Genomic DNA, 24483 nt, shown 5'->3' with positions numbered 1-24483 from the left:
GATACTACTTTTACCTAATATGGAGGTAAAGGTTTTCTGCTGACCTAGATGGCAGTGAGACAGAGCAATCTCCCCTTACATACAAGGACTGGCAGCAAAATATATGAACCTGTTACTACTTCTGCTTCTGCCAAGAAGTATAATGTCATCACGAGAGACCCTGCAGAAGTCAGAATATATGTGGAAGATATACCATTACAAGTTGATTTTTTTTCTCACTTCTAAGGAAAGCATAATCCATCTATATTTCCAACTTTTTCTCTTCCAATGCTGACAAAGCTCTACATTTACAATTTGCTAACACTTTGTAATCATCACACACATAGGTACTTGCACAGGGAGCCTCAACAACTTCACATTAAGCTTCAGCTATATATATTTTGTTTGTGCACGTTTCTAGCACATACGAAAACCCCTATTTATGTTAATTCCATAATGATTGAGTTTCTATTACAAGGCATTTGTAGCATCTGGGCACCAACTTCAATGATTATACTTATATAAGCAACCTGTGGGCCTTTTTCCCCCAACAGGAAATTACCTTGTAATTGATATTGTTGCACTTACTTTACAAGTATCTATAAAGGTGCCTGTTCCCTTTTAGGTGGAGGTTTTTGTGTGTAACATGCACACTTGTGTACATTTCTGTATTGCTCTGCTCCGGTCAGACAATGACAGTAGAGTGTGTGTACATGTGTGTGTGTGATTTGGATATTTAACATATCTTTGTTCAGTCATATTGCAATGACGTCTGCAGTGTGGCAGTTTATAGTGATGTCTAGCATAGGGGCAATTGCCTAGAATTGCATCATAGCAGTTCTACTGATATTGCTCTCATCATGACTACAGAGTTGCTAATTCAAATAATAGTGTAAATTTCTAGACTCAGTCTACTCACTGTGTCCCATTTCTAAGAAATCACTTTCTGGCTCTTTGTCCAGCTCTCCTGTAGAACTGCCACTTTCCTCTTGCATATCTCCCACAACCTTTAAACGTTTGCTGGAAGGCCTTGTAATGTGAGATGAAGTGGTTAGCTTCTGAGTATCTGTTGTTTGCTCAAGACTAGTTATGCTACATGTCCGTACAACAGGCGTCTTGTGCTTAGTCCAGGCTTGTATGCACATGTCCTTCTCGTACTGTACAATGTCATTGCTTAAATCCCAAGGCCTCATACTGAAATTAAAATGAAACGAGTTCACTCAGAAGAACACCTCATAAAGACCAAATTACAAAATGTACAAGTGGCAGGTGGGGAGGGGGAGCTGATGCTATGTATAAACTGATTGAGTAGATTGAACTATCTAACAGTACCAAAAAAAGTCTAATAAGAAAACACCTATAGATCAATCTCACAATGTACTGAATAGTAGGCTAAGTAGTCTCCAATTATAACCAATTAACATTGACAATTTAGTATGAAGCTTCACCTATTACTGTTTCATTAAGTTTTCAATGTCTAACAGCCAATTAGATGATGATAACGAGAAAATCAGACTGGAGGAAAGGTGTAACCCAATCCCTTTTAAATAACGTGGTTCTTGCCACTTAGCTAAAAATTTATCAATTCTGTGCAATACTTGTACGCTACATTTTAATTAATAAGACACTTCTATTTAAATGTCGCGTCTTTGAGAATCTATAAGACATAAAGCAGAAATGATGAAGCAGATTTTTTTTCAGATGTTATAATAAAAAATCAAAGTCTTGATTATTCAAGCATTTGCATGAACAACATAGATTCATGTTCAACCCGACTTATTGTGCATATAGAAGAGATCTCATGAAGCCACACATGACTGGTTGAAACTAGGTGAGAGTCAAGTGTCTAGGCACCAACTCTACAGTTAGTCTGGTTTCCTGACAAAATCGATTAAGTCTATGAAAACTGTGAGAAGCTTTTTTTCAGCATGTTCATGGAAACTCTTTGCATCTAGATCAGTAACTATGATCAAAAGTGTGTGACATTTTGTAACTGAGCAATGAAAGATTTCTCTGATTATCTAATATTAAAAGTGTTTTAAGAACTGCACAATTGAGGATATGCAGTTTTGTTATACAGCTTTTGTGCTGTTCTAATGCATATGATGTATTGCCATTATCATAATACATCATCACTGCGGCTGTGCCGATAACGAAGATAAACTTGAGTTTTATCTTTATTTATTGAAAATTATTTATCATGCGCAAGTTTGTTATAACAAGGACTTATTCACACATAGTGTTCTCATATAAAGACTGCATCCACCCACCCCCAGGAGCTAATGCCAGTCATGCTAGTTCTAATTTCCAGCAGTAAAGTATTTACTTAGGAGGTTTATCATTTAGAGAACGAAAAAGGGAAAACAACAAGATTCCCTCAATGAGGCTGATATATTGCTGTCCTTCAAGAATTTCCTGGAATTCAGGATAAGACTATTTTTTCTTTCGAACTTGTGGTGAAAACCACATGCTACTGTAACCATCCTTTCTAGTGAAGTTTTGATGAGATTTTCAATTTTTTCATTGTGGCAGCCATATTGTATGTCAGAACCCATTCAGAAGGAGTAGCGACAAAAAGACTTTCAAGATGGCCACTGTGGTTGCCATATCCCAAGTGGAATCATTTTTGTTCATGACCATCCAATGTCAATAAGACTTTTCCATTTGGGAAAAGTTGTGATAATGAAATTTTCAAGCTGGATGCTATGGTGGTTATATAGTACACCAGACTGGTATCCGTTTCATGTAGATTTGGTTTGGTTTTCTGGGCCTAATGCTGTAGTTTCTTCAGCACATGGCAGCCTGCATATTTGTGGAGGAAGAATCAGTGACCCAAGGGAAACTACAGGCAAGCTTTTTCACACATACCCACAATGGTCAAAGTCAGGCTTGAACTCATGTGGACAGAGCGTGCTTTAGACCACTTGGCAACCCAGGATTAGAGTTTCATTTTGGACCAACTATACGTTGTAAGTCTTTAAAAGAAAACCTCTCATTTATATGACCATACATTCAAGAGGATCCACAATAAAAACAATTTCAAGATGACTGCTATGGTGGCCATATTGGTTGTCTAAGCAGCACCATTTTCATTTATGATCAAGTAGACCTTGCAATTAATGTGTACTAAGTTTCAAGGCATTCCTGTAAGTAGTCTAGGCAAAGAAAAGTAGCAATAACAAACTTGTACTAATGACAGACAACTTTCAACTTTCATCCCACAAGTTCTTCTGGTCTATCACTTATAGAGTTAAACAAAAGGCCCTTTAAGGGGCTGACACTTTATTGTCGATAAAGAATTTCCAGGAATTCATGATTTGGCACTTTCTTCTAGAGAAAGATTGACAAGATTTTCAAAATGTTTAATGTGGCAGCTACATTTGAAGTCAGCAACCTTTTTATTAGGGACCAACTAGATTTCTTAGTTTTCTTGTGAAATACCATGTCAATAGGGCTTTCCAATTAGGAGAGGCAATAACCAGTTTTCTTGTGAAAACCCCATGTCAATAGGGCATACCATTTAGGAGTGGCAATATTAAGTTTTATCGTGAAAACCCAAGATCAAATTAGAGCAAGGTTCTCTCTGGTATTTATAAACATAAGTTCAGTCTGTGTTGTTAATGATGAGGCAGCATAACTTATGTTTATTATCTTTTTCATGCTGTTTCTATGCCATGGGCACCTCCATGCCTGATAGTGAAATCACAATGACACAATTTGCAAAAAGCTAAGTTTTCTCCATTACTAGATGGTTTCAAAAATCTAAACATTACATCCTAATTGTCCTTCCAGTTCCATTTTCTTTTCTTTGCTGGAAAAAATTCAGAATCTTCTGCTTTCCTTTTCAACATGACTAGAAGTTGAATATTACAAACGTGATAAGCAGTAACTGCTTTGCACAATCCAATATGGTGGTTAAAGACTGGCATGGTAGCCTCGATTTCAAATGAACCAACCATATTTTAGAACTGAACTGGAAGCCATTTCATGATCTATGATCACTGAAACTAACCAATATTACCATTGCCTTTTTCAACAAAAATGCTAAATTTTATATCTGCACCACCCCACCCCCAATCTGGTATTATATTAGAGCTTTAATACCTTCAGTCAAATCAGCTGCAAAGGGCAAAATCTTAGGAGGTTGACCTGTAATAGACTGGTGTCACATCCAGAACACATTCTCAATGGCTGTAAATCCATGTAAAGGGGATAATCTCCCAAAATATTAGATCAGAGAAGCATTTAAAGTCTGATAAATACTTTATATATTTTTGACATGGTGTCACTTACTCAACATATTTATATACCCAGTCCCCAGTGATTGGATCTTGCTCAAATAGTTTTGGCACCCACTGTACCATCTTGATTTTCCTCTCCTTAGCCTCCTGTCTCTGGCGTTCCTCCAGTATATACTTCTCCTGTGTGGCTTTCTGCATGTCTCCACTGATAATTGCATCGCTTAGGTTCTTCCACAACCTGACAAAACAAATGTATTAGTCCAAATGTTTTCTCAATGGAGATTTATTTCCAAATTCAAAATATTCAGACGTATGCACCACTCTGGTTGCCTAGTTTTCAACAAATTTGAAAATGCTTCATCAAATTTAGTTCAATTAAGTAAAAAGCATAAAGTATGCCACCCAAAAAGCATAATACCCTTAATGTTAGAACTGCAGTATGGTGCTTCCTACAGAAATATTCAGCTGGTGGTTTTTAATATTCATTGATATTAGCTCTTAAGAAGTCAATTAAAGCAAACAAATTAATGACATACTTTCCATATCTCTCTCTCTCTCTCTCTCTATATATATATATATACACACACACACATATGTGCATACACACACACACACAGCAGTCCCCCTCATGAATGGCCCCCCTGATCAGTGGCCACCTCCTCTTTATGGCCAGAATCCCTTGGCACCAATTCACAGGTAAGTTATGTAGAACAAATTCTATTGTGCTTTGTGCAGAAACCATTTTATTCTTTCACACTTATCTTGACCATTTTTCTTTTCCTTCCAAAATCAATATGGTTTTTTCTACCCTAAGTACAATAAATCCACAAAGATTGGCAGCAAGAGAAGGAGAACTCAAGTTGTGTTGAAAACATTTTTCTTACAGTCCAAGTAAACTTGACCATGAATTTTCATAAACGTTTTCACATTCTGATGTGCTATTAAACATCAATCAACAAACCAACCTCTAAAATTTACATATGAATTTGGTGGGGTCGGGGTTCAGATCAGATGCAATAATAATTGATGTTTTGTGAAATCTGACACAATCATAAATGCACCTACATAGATATGTTTTCCAAATAGTGTATACTATTCTGGTAGTTAGTGTGAATCCATAATTCAAGATTACATGACCATGTGTGACATGAGTATTCTTCCTTACCTCTCTGATTCATTTTCATTTTGGATTTCAATGGGAACTGTATAACGCTTCAATCGCCTGGCCTTCACCTCAGCATTGGGACACCAAAACTGGGATGATTCCTGTTTGAAAAGATGGATAAAAATAGTAACGTCTTTCATTATATGCTTCTCTCTTAGATACATGTGCAAAATTTGGTCAATATTGTGGTTCTGCTCTTATTAGACTTCTCTCAAGGGAAGCTACCTCAGAAATGGTCACCACTCTGGTTGCCTAGTTTTCAGAGTGTCTGCCTCAGATGCAGGAGGTAGTGGGTTCTAGCCCTAGCTGAATCATATCAAGGACAAAAAAATGGTGCTAACAACTGCCTCACTAGTTGCTCAGCATTAAGAGGTTAGTATACTGGTCTGCCTGGTGTCAGGATAATGTGACTGGGTGGGACATCATGCTGCATGTCTGCAGCATGATGCTCCAGTGCTAGTCATCACTATAAACTGTCACACTGCAAACACCGTATCAATATGACTGATTTTTTTTAAAGCTACGTTAAAAATCTAAATGCACACACACACATAAAAGGTCACCTTACCACGCAATATATTAGTGTACTTTTACCATGCTGTCTCCGTCACAAGAAACCATCCCTTGTATGAGGCACCTTTTTCATCCCAGGACAGACCTCATGAAAGAGGTGTACATTCCTTGCTTAGCCACAATATTGATGCATATTATGATGTTTGGGTGGTGAAACAAAACAATATGTATCATACAGTTAGAAGGTAATACAATACATAATGCAATAAATGAGCCATGAAACAACATTTATCATGATAATGACTATTACCATGTCCTTTTGTCTTTACAAGTTCTCCCTCATTATAACATGGTAATCAGGATCCATCACCACCCATTAAATTACAATATATACTCACTTATAAGTCCAACTGCACAGACCCAGTTCTGCCACTGAATAATGTGCCAGCAGATCTGGGCTGTGCACTTTGTCAGGAGTAATCAGTAGAACAATATATACCCTGGTTTGCAGGTGCATTATGCTACAGCAGATCAGGATCTTTGTATTTGCAGTTTGACTCGACTTATAAGTATGTACATATGGTATATACTGAATGACAATATATTGAGAATAGCTTATAATACCCAATTTCGGTAACTACTAACATTTTTTAAATAACTGTTTTGAAAAGGAAATAAAAAAATAACACCATGCTTCACCAAGTCATCTTTCAATCCATATTGTTATACATAGGTATGACTTTGTTCAGGGGTATCAAGTTATATCAGGGGTCTCAAACTCAAAATACCCAAAGGGACACATGAGGGCATTTTTGATGGCTCAAGGGCCAACCACCTTTGTTATCTTTCATGACACCTTGTGATGCCAATCATTTTGCAGGCTACATGATGGCTTGGCAGGCCACAGGCATCCTGCGGGTCATGTGTTTGAGACCCCCGAGTTATATCCAGAATTGCATTATAATGAAGCCTGTTCTAATTAGAGAGTGCCGTAATATTTATGTCAAGGTTAATAGCATCACTTCAATATTTCACGACAATTTTGCAAATTCTACATATGGTTTTCTTATCACCTACACAATGCCTTTGTAATTATCTGGCCCTGAAACCTGAAATATTTCTCAGAAGCTTTAATGCAGCCAATTTGTTTTATTTTTTTTTAAATTATGCCCACCATTTTGGTGTTAGCAAAGCTTTATGGGATTGGAAGTAACCTTAGTGTATTGACAGTTAACCTAAAATTGGTCTTTCATGCCTGAATTTGCAATAAAAAAAAGTAGATTCTGGTATCATTGTACATAACAATTTCTGTTGTTCATGTTCTGTTAATAAGTCCGCTTTTTTATTACTTTGTACTGGTATGTCAACTAATGGCTGTTGAATCTAATACACAAGAAAAGAACTAGGCAAAAACCTGTAATACCTAAAAAGGATAGACTAAACTCTACAAATTTCTTTCTATTTTCATATCTATGCATACTGAGATACACCACTTTCAGCACTATTACATGAATGTATTTAACACTCATGATGTATTATGATTTGCAACACTCATGATGCAGTATTTATTGATGTATTCTGGCAGTAGTACATATAATGAAGTATACTGAAGCAGAAAATATTGACAAGTTATAATAAATCATTACATCTCTAATTCGAGATGGGACCACTGTTTTGGTTTGCTTAAAAAAATATATTCTTCATATTGTTAGATTCGATCTTAAAAGGCCACTCCATCTACAGCAGAAAATTGGCCTTAAAAAAGAGGTAGCCTATCTAGAAGGGGATCACACAGATGTGAGTAATAATTGAATAAAAAGTCAAAAAGTTGTAATGAACTTTAAAATATTTCATATTTTAATATTATGTTATGCAACAATTTTGACAATATTTTCAGTTTATATTAATGCAACTTAAAGAATTATGTTACTTGAAATTTTGTTTACTTTGATGGAAAAGAAACAAAAATATCCTGGCTTGAAAGAAAATGTAATGGCCCCCCCCCCAAGTACATGATCAATCCTTAAATGATGATGTTAATTGGACTCTTTCCGACATACAATTTCTCAACAAAAGGACTCTCTATCCCTCCATTTAGTTTAAATGTTTTTGTTGTTCCTTCTAAATGGGGAATGTTTTGACTACATGAGCACCAACAGGAAATGCAGTGTTACAAAGGACGTGAACCTGCCACATGACTGACAGGTTTCAGTCTGGTACCCTTTCATTTGCATTTTGTTATCTAGATGAGAGAAGTCATAATGTCCAACATACCATTTGCACTTATGACGACTGGGTGTCATGCTGGTTGGAGTTGAACAAGACTGTGCTTCTCAGCGGATGGCATTTTTTATCTTTATAATCATCCATGCTAAAAATAGCTAGTAATTATTCAAGCGTAAAAACCCAAAATCTGAAGAATATACAGCAGTACAGGTAATTTGATTCCAAACCTCTCTGTATCGACTAAAGTTAGTTACTTTATCGACATGTTGGCACAATTGTCATTACAGAATTCAGAAATCATCAAAAATTCATAAAATTTCCATCGTAAACCAATTATGTGTCCGCTGATGATGAGTCAGTTTGTTGGATTAATATACTGGCTGCAGGGTGTCTGCTGATGATGAGTTAATCTGTTGGACTAATATACTGGCTGCAGGGTGTCTGCTGATGATGAGTCAATTTGTTGGATAATATACTGGCTGCAGGGTGTCTGCTGATGATGAGTCAATTTGTTGGATAATGTACTGGCTGCAGGGTGTCTGCTGATGATTAGTCAATTTGTTGGATAATATACTGGCTGCAGGGTGTCTGCTGATGATGAGTCAATTTGCTGGATAATATACTGGCTGCAGGGTGTCTGCTGATGATGAGTCGATTTGTTGGACTAATATACTGGCTGCAGGGTGTCTGCTGATGAGTCAATTTGTTGGTCTAATATACTGGCTACAGGGTGTCTGCTGATGATGAGTCAATTTGTTGGATAATACACTGGCTGCAGGGTGTCTGCTGATGATGAGTCAATTTGTTGGATAATATACTGGCTTCAGGGTGTCTGCTGATGATGAGTCAATTTGTTGGACTAATATCTAATATACTGGCTACAGGGTGTCTGCTGATGATGAGTCAACTTGTTGGACTAATATACTGGCTGCAGGGTGTCTGCTGATGATGAGTCAACTTGCTGGACTAATATACTGGCTGCAGGCCAAATTAGAGGGCTTACCATCCTAGTGGGATACTTCTGAACACAAACTTGTTGGTGCCAAGGGATTTTGGTTTTTAAAAACAGAAGGCTGCTTAGTTACATTTGATCAATTGAAATGAGTTGACCTGACACATGACCAGGGCCATGAGCTCCTAAATATGTAGGATGTGCAATTATTTTTCCTTGTCTTTTATTACACTCTCTCTCTATTTGATTTGATACAAAAGAACTAATTAAAGTAACAATAAAAAGCAGGTCTGGTTTTAATTCAGTTCATTAATACAATGAATACATCTCAATTCAGGTATCAAAAAACACAGCACTTACCATATTTCATGTAATTTTTAATACACAAAATTTTTTTAAAATTAATTTCTGAGTATGAAAAATTATATATAACAATAAAAATAAAAGGACTCAAAAATACCTTTTTTGTTATTAGTGAACGAGAGAGAGATAGTGAGAAAAATGTCTGAAATGATAATGTCTCAGAGTGCAAGCTGATTTGCATTTAGAGCATACCTTGTAGCTGTTTATGGTGTGTTATGTTCGCAAAATGATTAAGATGGTCTGAACATGTATTATGGGTATTATTTATCAGTAAATGTGTATGCAACAATATTAGCCCATGTCCAGAAATTAAGAGCAACCTGTAATCTAACAGAAACAGTGACTCTGTATTTTTAGTTACCTTGTGATTGTTATTTACGTTATATACTAGGACATTACTATATTCCATAATCAATTAACAACTCTAAATCAATGATTCTTGTTTTAATTACGATATGCATTGTCACATCACAACAACATGGCTATGCAATGTTATTTACAAGCCAGTTAAATATGCATAGAGCTTTGGTCAGGCTATTCCACATGAAACAAAACAAAGGGCAAGATTAAACAAAAGTGGTCAATTTAGCGAGGCTACCAATAGGGAAATGAGGCTATCTTTAGGGAAATGAAAATCTGTCAATAAAGGCCACTGTCCATATAGATATAAGGACAAGTAATCTAACATATGCATTGCTTGTTATTCATACTCGCCAATAAAGATAACAATAGAGGGGTGTATCACAAAATAGGTTCACAATTAAATGTTAATTATATCTCAGTCAAAACAATACAGTCAAGCACTTAACTGATAGTATATCTATGAATCGATTTGAAGGAGTCAGTGACTTAAAATTGACAATAGAAAATTACAAGGATTTTATATTTTATGTTTGTATGAAACAAAAAGACTAGCTGACCAATGTTCTATGGTATTCGCTTTAGCATAATATTTTAGTAATGTTCTGTAATGACCTTTGCCCAGTTGTTAAAAAACACCAGTAGCCACTGTAATGACGAATCATTGTATTTTCTTACCAGTAAAGAAGCAAGGGTGAATCAATGAATGAGAGTAGCTCAACGAAAGGACTGCCATTTCAGCAAGAGATTATTAAAGGTCTTTCTGTAAGATTTAAATGGGGATTATTTATTTATTTCCTGATCTCCCATTTCATTATTAACTGTGATATGCGAAGTTAAAAAATGTCAGGACAGTTTTATTTGAAGCAACAATAGTTATGTTTTTCATTTGGTATTATATGAAACATATTCTCAGCAATTTGTAGTTTCATGTATCTATATTGTACACTGGAAATTTTTCAAAGCCGTTTGAAATGTGAACTTCTTGAGTCAAATAAAAAATCAATACACGTGGTTCAAAAAGTATTAAAAAAATCTACATCTTAAAAACCCATATTTTGACCAAGCTATTTGAAAGGTCAACTTCTCTTCTTGATTCAAATAAAGAAAACATCAGAATATGTGGTAAAAAGTACTAAAAAAGTGAAATGAATTATAAATGGTGATTATTTGATTTCTTAATCTCCTGTTTCATTATTCGATACCTCAATTACAATTTACGGGAAGTTATCAAACAGTCAGTTAAGTTTTAAATGAGGCAAGAAATAGTTGTTTTACATTTGGTAGTATATCAAACATGCTTAGAAAAAAATATATTGGTAGTTGGACGTATATCAATCTGTATTTTTTAAAAGCCGCTTGAAATGTGAACTTCTCTTCTTGATTCAAGTAAAAACATAAAATTGGTTAAGAAATTAATAAATGAAAAGATAAGTGACCTTTCTGCACGATCAAAATGGCGATTCATTTCTTAATCACTTGTTTCTTTATTCAGTGCCTCACTTATGAACTTACTCAAAGTCAATCACAATTTATATCATACACTCTGCAAAACAATACTTGCCATTGGACATATCTAAATTGTACCCCTGCATATTTCTGAAGCCGTTTTAAATGGGAACCTTCCCAAATTTTAAAATATCAAAATACGAGGTTAAACAAAAATTCAAAGCAATAAAACCACCATAAAAACCACCTTAACTGTTTATGATCAGGGTTATATTCTCATTAATTTTTGCAAAAACAAAATGGCAATACAGTATTTTCGATTTTTTCTACTATCCACTGTTTCTGACAAAAAAAATGAGAAATATATCAAGGTTCCAGTTACCAATTTGATTTTAAAAAATTTCACACTCAATAAATATGGGTTAATTATTTGATATTTCCTCATAAAAATGTGGGATCTACACAGGATCCCACATTATAAGCAGATTCTCCAGTTATCAGGGCACGACTTACTGAGGGAGTGGTTTACCTTGATCAGTTAATGGTAAAAATAAATTTTGAAAAAATTAAAAAATTGCACAAGATATGACTCAATTGTGTCTTTCACCAGAGCATATACATAAACTGTTAACTTACTCCTGTTGTCTTATCTTTGAAGTATACTTCACTATCCCAGTATCCTTCCAAGGTGGCAAGTGTATCAGTGCCCACCTTGAACTTGCCTGATATCTTATTGGATGCCTCACCAATACCAAGGAAAGGCTGAAACAGATAGATATAAACTGGCATCTAAGTAACTATTTCATCAGTTGCGAATTGTATTTATACTGTGCTTCAAATTCTATCAATTTTCAAAAGTGGTAGATTTCAACTATAAAATGGCAAGTGCAGTAGATGACCTTTAAAATGGTATTTTTGGCCTAATGCCAGTAGAATCACATGTATGGTGATGATAAATTGTATATAAAAATTGGCATAAAGATAGCTTTGAGATAAATGGCTGATCCCCTGTGCTGATCATATGTATTGCTGGCAATATCTATTACTAATGCAAAATTAACATAATATGACATCATCAAAAACTTTGGGACCAGTTGTGGTAAGGAGATTGTGTTACACACTGCATGAAGCTATAAGACAAAAAAGCCAATAAGTCAAATAAAAATTGTGGAAGGACATCTTTAGATTATAACCACGATGTTTACCATGTTTCATCGCAATCCTTCAATACAGCAGACTACTGCACTAATGAGTGTCAGATGGAGAGACACATGGACAAAAATAACTATATAATGGAATCCTAATATAAAGATGCACAAGAAATTCACTGGAACTGCAAGGGTGCATAAACAACAGTTTGAAAAAATGGGCCACAATTCAACTATTATTTTTTTTTTTTTGCTGTTGTAGGGTTTAACGCCATTTTTCAGCACAAGGTAGGCCATATATGGCGGCCAGTATAACTGGTGGAGGAAGAACCCTGGAAAACCCAGGAAAGAACCACCGACCCACGAGAAGCTACTGGCAGGCTTTCCCATGTACCCACGCTAGCTGAGCCTTGGACTCGAACATACGCAGACAGAGGTGAGATGGCAGTGATCTGGAACGGTGAGCGCTTTAGACCACTCGGCCACTCGGGGCCCCAGTTCAACTATTAATGATATTAAATTATTATAATTAATTTCATGTGAAGAGGATGCTGAATATTAAACTCATCCAATATCTAATCAACATTAAACTGAATTATAACATTCAAATGTCATAGGTGAAGTTATACTGCAAAATTCAGCACTGGAAATCATGGGCAATAACTCCATTGCATCATGAAGCCAAATACCAAATTCATCTGAATTCTTATTAATATTATGGCTAAAAATAAAATAAATTAAACATTTTAAAATCCTTTGTAGCATAATGCTGAAACCAACATTAAAGAGAAGAAGTAATCTGGGAGCCACAACTCCTCTGAATAATGCAGCTGAATACAGGAAATAAAACTCATTTAATGCTTAATCAATAAACAAGAGGCTCAAAAGGACCCGAGGTTGCTAACCTACTTGAAGTGTAGTTGGCCATGATATCTGTGTCAGTAGGATACTTTCTGTTTTACATAACAGAGATATTTTAAAATTTGAGAACATGCCTATTTTGTTTCTTTGAACCTGTCAATAAATACCAAATTTTTGAATGAGGCGATTCATACAATATAAATCAAGTTTGTAGTGTTCTCTTTGTCATAACACAAACACACACACACATATATATATATATATATATATATATATATATATATATATATATATATATATATATATATCTGATCAATGGGATTAAGAACGAACCCTAAAATGGATGGAGACAAACATGGTCTGGGTTCTGTTTTATGGCACATAAACACTGACAGGTTATTTAGTGCTGAGGCAACTTGAGCAAAGTTCTTTGCCCAGAGACACGCCAACCATGGTAGCTGACCCACTGCTTGGATCAGACCCCACACCCTTGCAGCCTTGAGACCAGTACACTAACCATGGAGCCAACACAGCTCCTACAAACAAATGTACATTACTATTGATATGTCCACCAGTAAGACTGCACCAGTTGCCCAAGTGGTTAGAACACCTGCCTTGGATGCAGGAGGTTGCAGGTTCAAGCCACAGCCAAGTCATACCAAATACTTATTAAAATGGTACTAACAGCTGCCTCACTAGGTACTCAGCTTTAAAACGCTAGTGTAAGGACTGGTTGGCTTGGTGTCAGGATAATCTGACTGGGACATGATGCTTCATGTCTTTGGCATGATGCCTCATTGCTAGACAAACTACAAACTGCCACACAACAGACATCGTCATAGCGATTTAACTCCAAACACACACATATCCACCAATACCTTCAGTCAGAGGAGAGATAGAAATGATAATAAGAACTTACCTTCAACCTGAATTCCAGTTCGCATCTATAACCAGTTTTTGGACAATTAATGGTAACCTTTCCACCCATCTCCATTGTCAAAGTTCCAATTAATATCCCTAAAACAAGACATTATAGCTATAAATTCTCCCATTACAGTGTTGGACTTTCATCTCATCATTGATTATCATTATTAACTTTACTTGAATTATTTTTTCCGTATAATTATATTAAACTAGTCTTACTTAGAAGATAATACTAAATGAGATTAAAATTAATTTAATTTAAAAAAAAGATTTTACCTGAAAATGTGCGACAGACACCCCACCACCAACACTTTAAAATAGCAATAAACAAAGAAAAATGGTAGGGAACAAATATATCTTGACATGTTGAAAACATTGTACATTATTCCTGTTTTCAGTAGAGTACCCTTGCCGATTTGTTTTCAACAGCAGCAGAGACAACTTCCTCTTGGCCTTTACCAAATTTATCCTGCTTGAATGGTATTAATTAACACATCTGTCTAGTATAGTTGATTTCATATAAAGCTGAAACAACTACTAAATATTCCTTTGAAAATATTCACTGAATGTGAATGGATAAAATTAAGATGTTTCTCAATATTAATTAAGCTACTAGATCCATCATTTTTCTTTGTCTACTGTGATATTTAAGGAAATCTCCACCAACTCATCCTGACCACCAAGCTGTACTGAAAACTCTGTGAACTTCGGCATCTAATTACACATAATTTACATTAAATTACACATAATTTACATTAAACTGTCCTTGTGTAATTTACAAGGAGATTAAGACTAAAATTAAAAGAATGTTATCTACTATTTATCTTCAGACTTAACAGGACTAAACTATTCTTTAAAAGCCTTTAACTTGTTCTAATGTACTACAGCAGACCAGCCCAAACACTCTTAAAGGTCTATACTAGAAGAGTTAAAAATGGCAATGTGAGCAATCTGTTTTGAATTTCAATACTATAATTATCCAGTGTTTGGGAGTTTCAGGTGATTCAGTGGGTCTAAAGTTGTTTTCTTCTTGTTGTTGATTTGGGTTTAACATCATTTTTCAGCACATGATAGGCTTTACATGGCAGCCAGTACAACTGGTGGTGGAAGAGGATCTAAAGATACACTGACCCATGGAGAGCTTTTTCGCATACCCACACTGGCTGAGCCTGAGACTTGAACCCATGCATACAGAGGCGAGATGACAGTGATTGGTAAAGGCATGTACTTTAGACTACTCTGCCACCCAGGGCCCTTGTCTTCCTGAAGACTAATTTAATTTTTTGCAGTTTACATTACACCTCCTTTTTTCTTTTAAATAGTGCTGCCAAGCATCACTTGGTAAACAAACAAAAGTTTGAATATGAATTTTCTATTTTAATATTTGCAAAATCTAGCTATTTGTTTCAGGTCTAATTGTATAGTTATATTTGAGAGTTTACCTTTACAGTGAGCATAAGGCATGGTTATATAATAATCTTCTCCTCGCTTCAAAAAGGTCAGTTTGGCAGTACCATCCAGTATGGCTGACAATGAATTCCCTGAAATGTATGATCAAGTTACAAATGTGTATAAATATGAAAAACATCTCAAAAGAGTTTATTTTTTTAGAGTTTCAACTGCATAAACAAGAATTTAAAGTGGGTTTATATCACTCACCTATTTACATAACCTGAAGTTGACCATTTGGTCAAGCAGGCTTCTCTAGTATCTCAAGAATAAAACACTATATGAACTATCTTCCCAACCATAATATCATGCTGTTGTAACCCATTTTACTATAGTTTTAAAAATTTTTTTTAAAAAATAAAGGCTTAATTTATCACTCACAATCATATTCATAAAAGATCTTGATTGTATAAACCTACTTAAATTTTTGCTTGATTGAATAAGAAATAGAGTTGTTTGAACGGTAACAATATAAGTCAATCCTTTTGTAAGATTACCACATTGCTAGCATATCCAACTTGTTATAGAACCATCATAGAAACTGACATAATTTTATCAAAAGAAAGTAGCTCCTTCCTTGTCACAAATGCAATAGCTGCATGGATTTTATGTTAAACTCACCATAGAATTTTGACTTGGCCAGTATACTACCACTAATGTTAAAGCCATCTTGTCTATTGGTCACATGGAATGCCGAGACGGGGGGATGATGGGAAATCTGAAAATAACAAAATGATGTCACTGGGATGATCTACTTTGTGTTAACAATGTTCAATTATCTGTAGTGACCAATATGTATATATTTGGTTTTAACACCATATCAGCACAATACAAACTATATGGTACTGCTGAAAAGTTAAATTCTACCAACATAAATACAAAGAACTACAAAAAACTTTAGGATAATGAACCCTTCCAAGCAAACATTAACATGAAGGACTACAAGATAAAAAATGGGAGCTAAGGATGTAAAAATTCTTTAAAATGTATATAAAATAAAAAATATAAGTCTCTCAAAGACATTTTTAAAATTATGTATTATTAACAGCAACAAAGAATGATATTGTTTTACCTGTTCTGCTATATAGAATGTCCGACTGTTTGTTTTGTGATGATGCCAGTAACATCTAAATGTTTCTCCTATTATTGGATTATATGGCTTCTTCAGACCCTGCAAAACAAATTTAAACTGAAGGAACTTCAATGGCATGCCATAATGACTGTCCATTTTAAGTTACTTCAATGGCATGCCATAATGACTGTCCATTTTGAGTTACTTTAATGGCATGCCATAATGACTGTCCATTTTGAGTTACTTCAATGGCATGCCATAATGACTGTCCATTTTGAGTTACTTTAATGGCATGCCATAATGACTGTCCATTTTGAGTTACTTCAATGGCATGCCATAATGACTGTCCATTTTGAGTTACTTCAATGGCATGCCATAATGACTGTCCATTTTGAGTTACTTCAATGGCATGCCATAATGACTGTCCATTTTAAGTTACTTCAATGGCATGCCATTATGACTGTCCATTTTGAGTTACTTCAATGGCATGCCATAATGACTGTCCATTTTAAGTTACTTCAATGGCATGCCATTATGACTGTCCATTTTGAGTTACTTCAATGGCATGCCATAATGACTGTCCATTTTGAGTTACTTCAATGGCATGCCATAATGACTGTCCATTTTGAGTTACTTCAATGGCATGCCATAATGACTGTCCATTTTGAGTTACTTCAATGGCATGCCATAATGACTGTCCATTTTGAGTTACTTCAATGGCATGCCATAATGACTGTCCATTTTGAGTTATTTCAATGGCATGCCATAATGACTGTCCATTTTGAGTTACTTCAATGGCATGCCATAATGACTGTCCATTTTGAGTTACTTCAATGGCATGCCATAATGACTGTCCATTTTGAGTTATTTCAATGGCATGCCATAATGACTGTCCATTTTGAGTTACTTCAATGGCATGCCATAATGACTGTCCATTTTGAGTTACTTCAATGGCATGCCATAATGACTGTCCATTTTGAGTTACTTCAATGGCATGCCATAATGACTGTCCATTTTAAGTTACTTCAATGGCATGCCATTATGACTGTCCATTTTGAGTTACTTCAATGGCATGCCATAATGACTGTCCATTTTAAGTTACTTCAATGGCATGCCATTATGACTGTCCATTTTGAGTTACTTCAATGGCATGCCATAATGACTGTCCATTTTGAGTTACTTCAATGGCATGCCATAATGACTGTCCATTTTGAGTTACTTCAATGGCATGCCATAATGACTGTCCATTTTGAGTTACTTCAATGGCATGCCATAATGACTGTCCATTTTGAGTTACTTCAATGGCATGCCATAATGACTGTCCATTTTGAGTTATTTCAATGGCATGCCATAATGACTGTCCATTTTGAGTTACTTCAATGGCATGCCATAATGACTGTCCATTTTGAGTTACTTCAATGGCATGCCATAATGACTGTCCATTTTGAGTTATTTCAATGGCATGCCATAATGACTGTCCATTTTGAGTTACTTCAATGGCATGCCATAATGACTGTCCATTTTGAGTTACTTTAATGGCATGCCATAATGACTGTCCATTTTGAGTTACTTTAATGGCATGCCATAATGACTGTCCATTTTGAGTTACTTCAATGGCATGCCATAATGACTGTCCATTTTGAGTTACTTCAATGGCATGCCATAATGACTGTCCATTTTGAGTTACTTTAATGGCATGCCATTATGACTGTCCATTTTGAGTTACTTCGATGGCATGCCATAATGACTGTCCATTTTGAGTTACTTTAATGGCATGCCATAATGACTGTCCATTTTGAGTTAATTTAATGGCATGCCATAATGACTGTCCATTTTGAGTTACTTTAATGGCCCTAATGAACATATTTTATAAGAAGAGAGCATTCTACAGGAACATAACTCTGATCAAGTGGTTTCATATATAATGCGGGTCACATTTATGATGCCCATTAACAGTGTTACAATGAGGGAGTACTGTTTTAGAACATACCATTGTATAAAGCTCTGTCTCTTATAACATGGGTCACAATTATTACTTCCATTACCAATGTTACAAGGAGCATTTTGTTGGAACATACCTCATTATAAGGTGGTCTCAATTATAATATTTAGGGCTCCCATTACTCATTGCTCCCTGAAAATTCTTTTCATTTTCTCCTAAACGACATGATCCAAACACATCTGTTTCCAAGCAATTTTCATGTGATTGGATGTTTAGGTGTATAAAAGATGTTGTTTTTGATTGGTTATTTCTGCTGCACATGTGCTGAAGGGTGAAAATTGGACATTATTTTTCTTGCATATTCAACCCATGATTTTCATGTCCTTTACACCTGGTTACTCTAAAAAAGAAAAACCTGTATCCCATTGGGGACAGTCCCCCAAACCACTGACAACCCAAGACCTCTGCATCTGAGGTGAATGCTCTAACCGCTTAGGCCAACTGAGCAGACTGTCCTTAATGAAGGAGTGTGACAAATATGGCAAAATATTGTTAAGTCAAGATTTAATAACATGCTGGTCAAGTCTGATTAAGATATCTCCACTGCTTAAGAAGTTATAAAAATACATGGATAAAGGTCACTGATTGATGTTTTCCCATGCCATGACCTTTGAGGCTGTGGCTATGGTATGTGACACATTGTCAAGTCATGATATATACTTCAAAAAAGTTTTGTTAAAAGTTATACTGTGAATCAGGACACAAGTCACAGAGGTACATTTTATATTGCCATGATCTTGACCCTGACATAGGATGCAACTATGGTACACAGCCAGTGTATCCCCCTGGGGTGTAAAACTGAGGGTCAAAAAAACCTTGGTGTCAGAACTGGAGGTCAAGTAGAAAAATGTGGGGGTCAAGAAAGTATTGATAAGTTTCTATATGACCCATACATTTCTGCTAATAATAGGAAATTGCAAGTTGCACTACATACTCTGTGTGTCTAAAAACTGCAAATAAACAAACATGCACAATTAACATACAAATGCACTGTTTATTCATAGAATAATTGTAACAGTTCATTGTCCTATTAGTTTGTAGTCATATTTTTGATAGTCTCTGTCTTTTTGAAGCAGTTTTATAAACCAACACATTACATATAATATATATAAGCCAATACCAAAACCCAAATAAATCTTTTTAACCAAATGGAAGTTAATTTACTGCTTGTTATAAAATGTGTATTTTCATCGGTTTTATTGGACTTTCTCCTAAAACACATTTATCCATAAATCAAAGAGACTAATGATTCATCTTCTTTTAGTAAGTTATACTTAAACTTTGAAATCTTTCTCTTATTGCAGCAAAGTTACAAACCAAGAAAATCTGCAATGCCCCCCCCCACTCTGTAATTATCCAAATATTGCTATTGTCTCTGCAAGCTTACAGATTTCTTTGTTGTGAAAGAATGCCTTGGGTGATAATGTGTTCTCTACATATCTTGTGATGAACAAGAGCAGAATTTTGAAAATTCTTAAACCCTGTTTTCACAATCACGAGATCACAATTCACACCAGTACTCCCAATGGATGTGCCGTATTCCAATCAAGAGAATTATTTTCTCCATTCTTCATTAAAGCTACAATCCAGTTATTCTGTTGTGTTCAGTATCATTCTTTTACTTTCCTGGCTAGTGATTCTGAGTACACGCTGTTTTCATCTGGAGATCATTTTCTAGTTTGACAAGCACTGAGGTTAGTTTGTGTGGACAACATGTTGCTGAGGTCGATGGAAATCGCATGAGAGCTCGCGATATTTGGGGAAGCTACTCTGTCACAACAATGCATATGCTCGAAGTATATACGATGCCATCCATCATCTTATGCATTGGATACTGAATAAATTTTGATCGCATTATGTGAATCCTTTGCATCAAAAATATGCATGGCAACAAAATGTGTGCGTCAGATATTTCCAACATGTGTCTCTGATGCACAAATGTGCATAAAGGGAATCACTGATAACAATCAGCTTACATAAGATGTAAAAGATGCTCAAGTTTTATCAACTATCTTCACGATTCAAAAGTTATTTCATTAAACAGGGAAACAACAGAATTCCATTTTCCATAACGTGACCTCAACCTTGAAGCATGCTATGGTGTCCGACACACCATCTAGTCTTGGCAAAATTTAATAAAAATCTCTCCAACCAAATAAAGTTAATTCCTATATAATTAAACTTTCAAACAGATGGAGGTAAAACACAACAAATTACACCTGATATAATTTAAGACAGGTATATACAATTAATGGTCAGAATACAGTCCATCTTATTTCTCAATGAACAACTTTGCACAATATGTTGAAATTACATAGTTACATTATTATTAAACACAAAAATTTTATCACATTTCTACAATAAATTTAGCACATTTAGAGGTCAAAGTGACCATGTCTCACATTACTGTAACTTGTAAATGACTTTCAAATAGGAAAAAGAAGTTTAATCTGGATTATGATATTATTTTATATATTTCAAGAATTTCTGCCACTGAATGAAAAATTTAACTGACCATAAGTTATTTAAGTAATGCATCTTTTTAGTGTTAAAAACAATGAACACTACTGGTATCTCTAATATGGATACAAGTTATTTCTTCCATGCGGGAAATAACTGCATTAAAATCTTAGGAATCATACACCAATTTCCTTTACTCTACCTGTACAAAGTACAAGTTCTGCTCTAACACACAAACCTGACAATTTTTTAACAGACGGCTTAAGCAAACTGATTAATATTGTCTTTCTTCCTCAACACAAGATTAATTCCAACTATACACAACCTGCATCTTACCTTTGGCTTCTTGTAGAATCCGGAGAGGTACCACTTTACAACTGTTTTAATTCTTGTGTATGGGTCTTCCTGCAACACTGCTCTGAATTGACAAGTTAATTATATATACAATTTTCATTAGGGAATCAAAGTGAACATGATAACAAAAATTCTAGTAATAAAAATAGAAAGAAAAAATTCTTGAAGTAATTCCAGCAACAATAAAATGAACAGCTTGAATAATTTGCTTCCATATGCATAGTTAATAATAAGGACTGAGAGTAATACTGAAAATTTATCTATGAAATTAACCAATTATAGTACTGTCATGAAATATTTGGAGAAGTCACAACCAGATGTTTGGGCTTATCAAAACAAAAACAAGGAACTTAAATCTGCATGACACATATCAAAATAATTACAATTTACAAGTACAAGCTCTATGGTTTACACTTTTGCAATTTTAAAGGGGAACAAAAAGAACAAAAAATAAATTCATGAAAAAATTAGTTTTAACTATTAATACATTTTACTTTACAGGATTTTACAACTTATACTGGCACATGTAATGAGTTAGTCTAATTTTATGCTGAAACCAGTCTATCTCTCTTGATTTTTCAAAGAACCATAAATTAAAAGTCAGCATTTGTGGTTTGAAGTCAGTAAATATAGGTTACTGCATTTGTATGGGAAAATATGAACGAATGTTTCGGATGGAAATATTGCATGACCTTGGGAGTGCAGCATATCCATCCAACAAAAAGAGTTCATATTTTCCCATACAAATACAGTAACCTTTTTATTATATGCTCATTTTCTTATTCTACTTAAGGCTTAATTATGGAAACAAAGTTATACTACATGAAACAAAGTAACTGAATGTATGCCATATTCCAAACTAAATACACAAGAGTCATCATTACACACTATCAACATTATTAATGTGCACTTAACTCCGCCCAGATAAATTTGAACTTAGTTGCACACTAGACATACCTTTTGAAAGAAAATGGCATTTTGGTCTACTTAAAATTGAAATTTGGAGTCATATTGTGAATGAATGCGGATTGCAACAAATTTTCCATTTGATCTGGAATGAATAGGTTATGGTATTTTTGTCGGTTATAAGAAATTTCATGATTTTGGACTGGATTTATGTGCAGATTCTACATGGAGTACAATGGATTTCAGAAACGACGGAGCAGCGTGTTGACATCTACAAGTGTGTTTCTGTTCTGCCATTAAATGTTTGAAATAATAATTGGGAAAAATATGAAGTCATTCAATTTCAATTATCAAAAAGACACTATGAAATATAATGTTTATTTCATTTTGAGTGCAGTAAGGAGGATATAATTGCACTTGGAATATAGTAAAAATTACAGTACAATTTTGAAATGTGTAATCAAGCTTAAGAACTCATGACATGGCTCATGTAATTCGGATTTGCAGAACAATGAAAGTACATTTTGAGGAAATTCAGGCTGTAAAACTTTAAATATATTTTTTTGCCATTCTTATTACCAGCTAAAGAAGACAGTTTATGCCTTGTCACTTGCATGTTATTTGTAAGGACCCTTTCTGGTGTTTACTGTATAGCTAGCCTAAATCTGAAACACTGAATCAAAAAAGTTAACGTGGAATGTGCCAAAGCAGCTGGTACGTGGCAGTCCACAAAACATCTGCTTTACTTCACTCAGAAACAAATTTAATCAACCAAAATGTAAAGCACCTACTGTGCAAGTGTACATGATCTGTTTACAAATCAAAAGTGCTAGCATCTGCGCCCATTGTTTGTTTACATTAGAAAGTAGTTCCTTTATGAGTGCAATATGAAGTTGCGTGCAAGATCAGTATCGTAAAATATTGAACGATTCTGACAAATGCAAAGTTAACGGAGAAAAATATGAGCATATAATAATGGTCAAATTGTTACCGGAACCAGTAAAATGGGCATCTGACAGTAAAACTGCTATAAGCAACCTACAATTTTGATTTTATGACTGATGTTCCTGCCAAAAGAATTCACCTTTATTTGCTGAACATGAAGAAAACCCAACTTCCCTCAGTGCAGTCTATGTTATTCGGCCCTGATGTGCACAAGTTATTGAGGGAGAGGTGTATGTTTCTCTGTGTGTGTGTGGAGTTACGAAGCCTGGGCAGGGTGGTATGGAGAATCCCTCTCCATGCAGCTGGTGGTGTGTGTGTGGAGTTACGAAGCCTGGGCAGGGTGGTATGGAGAATCCCTCTCCATGCAGCTGGTGGACCTAGCTGTGTGTATATGTATGTATGTATGTATGTATTTATGTATGTATGTATTTATGTATATATATATATATATATATATATATATATATATATATATATATATATATATATATATAGCTTGATTACTTGTTATGTCATTGATATTATCACAATCTTCAAATCTTGTTTTGAATCTGTTTGGACCAACTATTTCAGTATATTCTAATTTGTAATCTGATTCAGTGACATTATCTCTAAACATTACTGTAAGAAAACAATTATAAAGGCTGAAATAAATAGACTTGTGCTTTGTTTTACTCGACTTCATTCAAAATTTCAGTTCTGGTGTGCATAGCCTATATGTACCTACACAACTGGCATGTCTAACAGTCTATACGTACCTACACAACTGGCATGTCCAACAGCCTATATGTACCTACACAACTGGCATGCCTAACTGAGTAACAGCCTATATGTACCTACACAACTGGCATGCCTAACAGCCTGTATGTACCTACACAACTGGTATGTCTAACAGCCTATATGCACATACACAACTGGCATGTCTAACAGCCTGCATGTACATACACAACTGGCATGTCTAACAGCCTATATGTACCTACACAACTGGCATGTCTAACAGCCTGTATGTACATACACAGCTGGGATGTCTAACAGCCTATATGTACATACACAACTGGCATGTCTAACAGCCTATATGTACCTACACAACTGGCATGCCTAACAGCCTATATGT

General features: G+C 35.1%; 1 protein-coding gene across 4 annotated transcripts in view; it reads right to left on the bottom strand.

Moving 5' to 3' along the window:
- The window catches only part of LOC149787717 (oxysterol-binding protein-related protein 8-like), a 146097-nt gene that overhangs the window by 12043 nt on the left and 109571 nt on the right, over positions 1 to 24483 (bottom strand). For all 4 annotated transcript variants that reach the window (XM_089973914.1, XM_089973915.1, XM_089973912.1 and 1 more), the window contains 9 exons: positions 21501 to 21582; positions 16703 to 16801; positions 16252 to 16348; positions 15624 to 15722; positions 14177 to 14274; positions 11885 to 12010; positions 5386 to 5486; positions 4273 to 4458; positions 899 to 1173 (listed from right to left, as the gene is read on the bottom strand). In XM_089973914.1, coding sequence (XP_089830040.1) covers positions 899 to 1173; positions 4273 to 4458; positions 5386 to 5486; positions 11885 to 12010; positions 14177 to 14274; positions 15624 to 15722; positions 16252 to 16348; positions 16703 to 16801; positions 21501 to 21582 — 1163 coding nt within the window. The remainder of the gene's footprint in view (positions 1 to 898; positions 1174 to 4272; positions 4459 to 5385; positions 5487 to 11884; positions 12011 to 14176; positions 14275 to 15623; positions 15723 to 16251; positions 16349 to 16702; positions 16802 to 21500; positions 21583 to 24483) is intronic.

This window comes from Sinohyriopsis cumingii, chromosome 11 (assembly GCF_028554795.1).
Source record: "Sinohyriopsis cumingii isolate HCF-2022 chromosome 11, ASM2855479v2, whole genome shotgun sequence".
Classification (NCBI taxonomy): domain Eukaryota; kingdom Metazoa; phylum Mollusca; class Bivalvia; order Unionida; family Unionidae; genus Sinohyriopsis; species Sinohyriopsis cumingii.
Note: the sequence above shows the minus strand (reverse complement) of the source record. Positions and strands in the feature narration are given on the sequence as shown.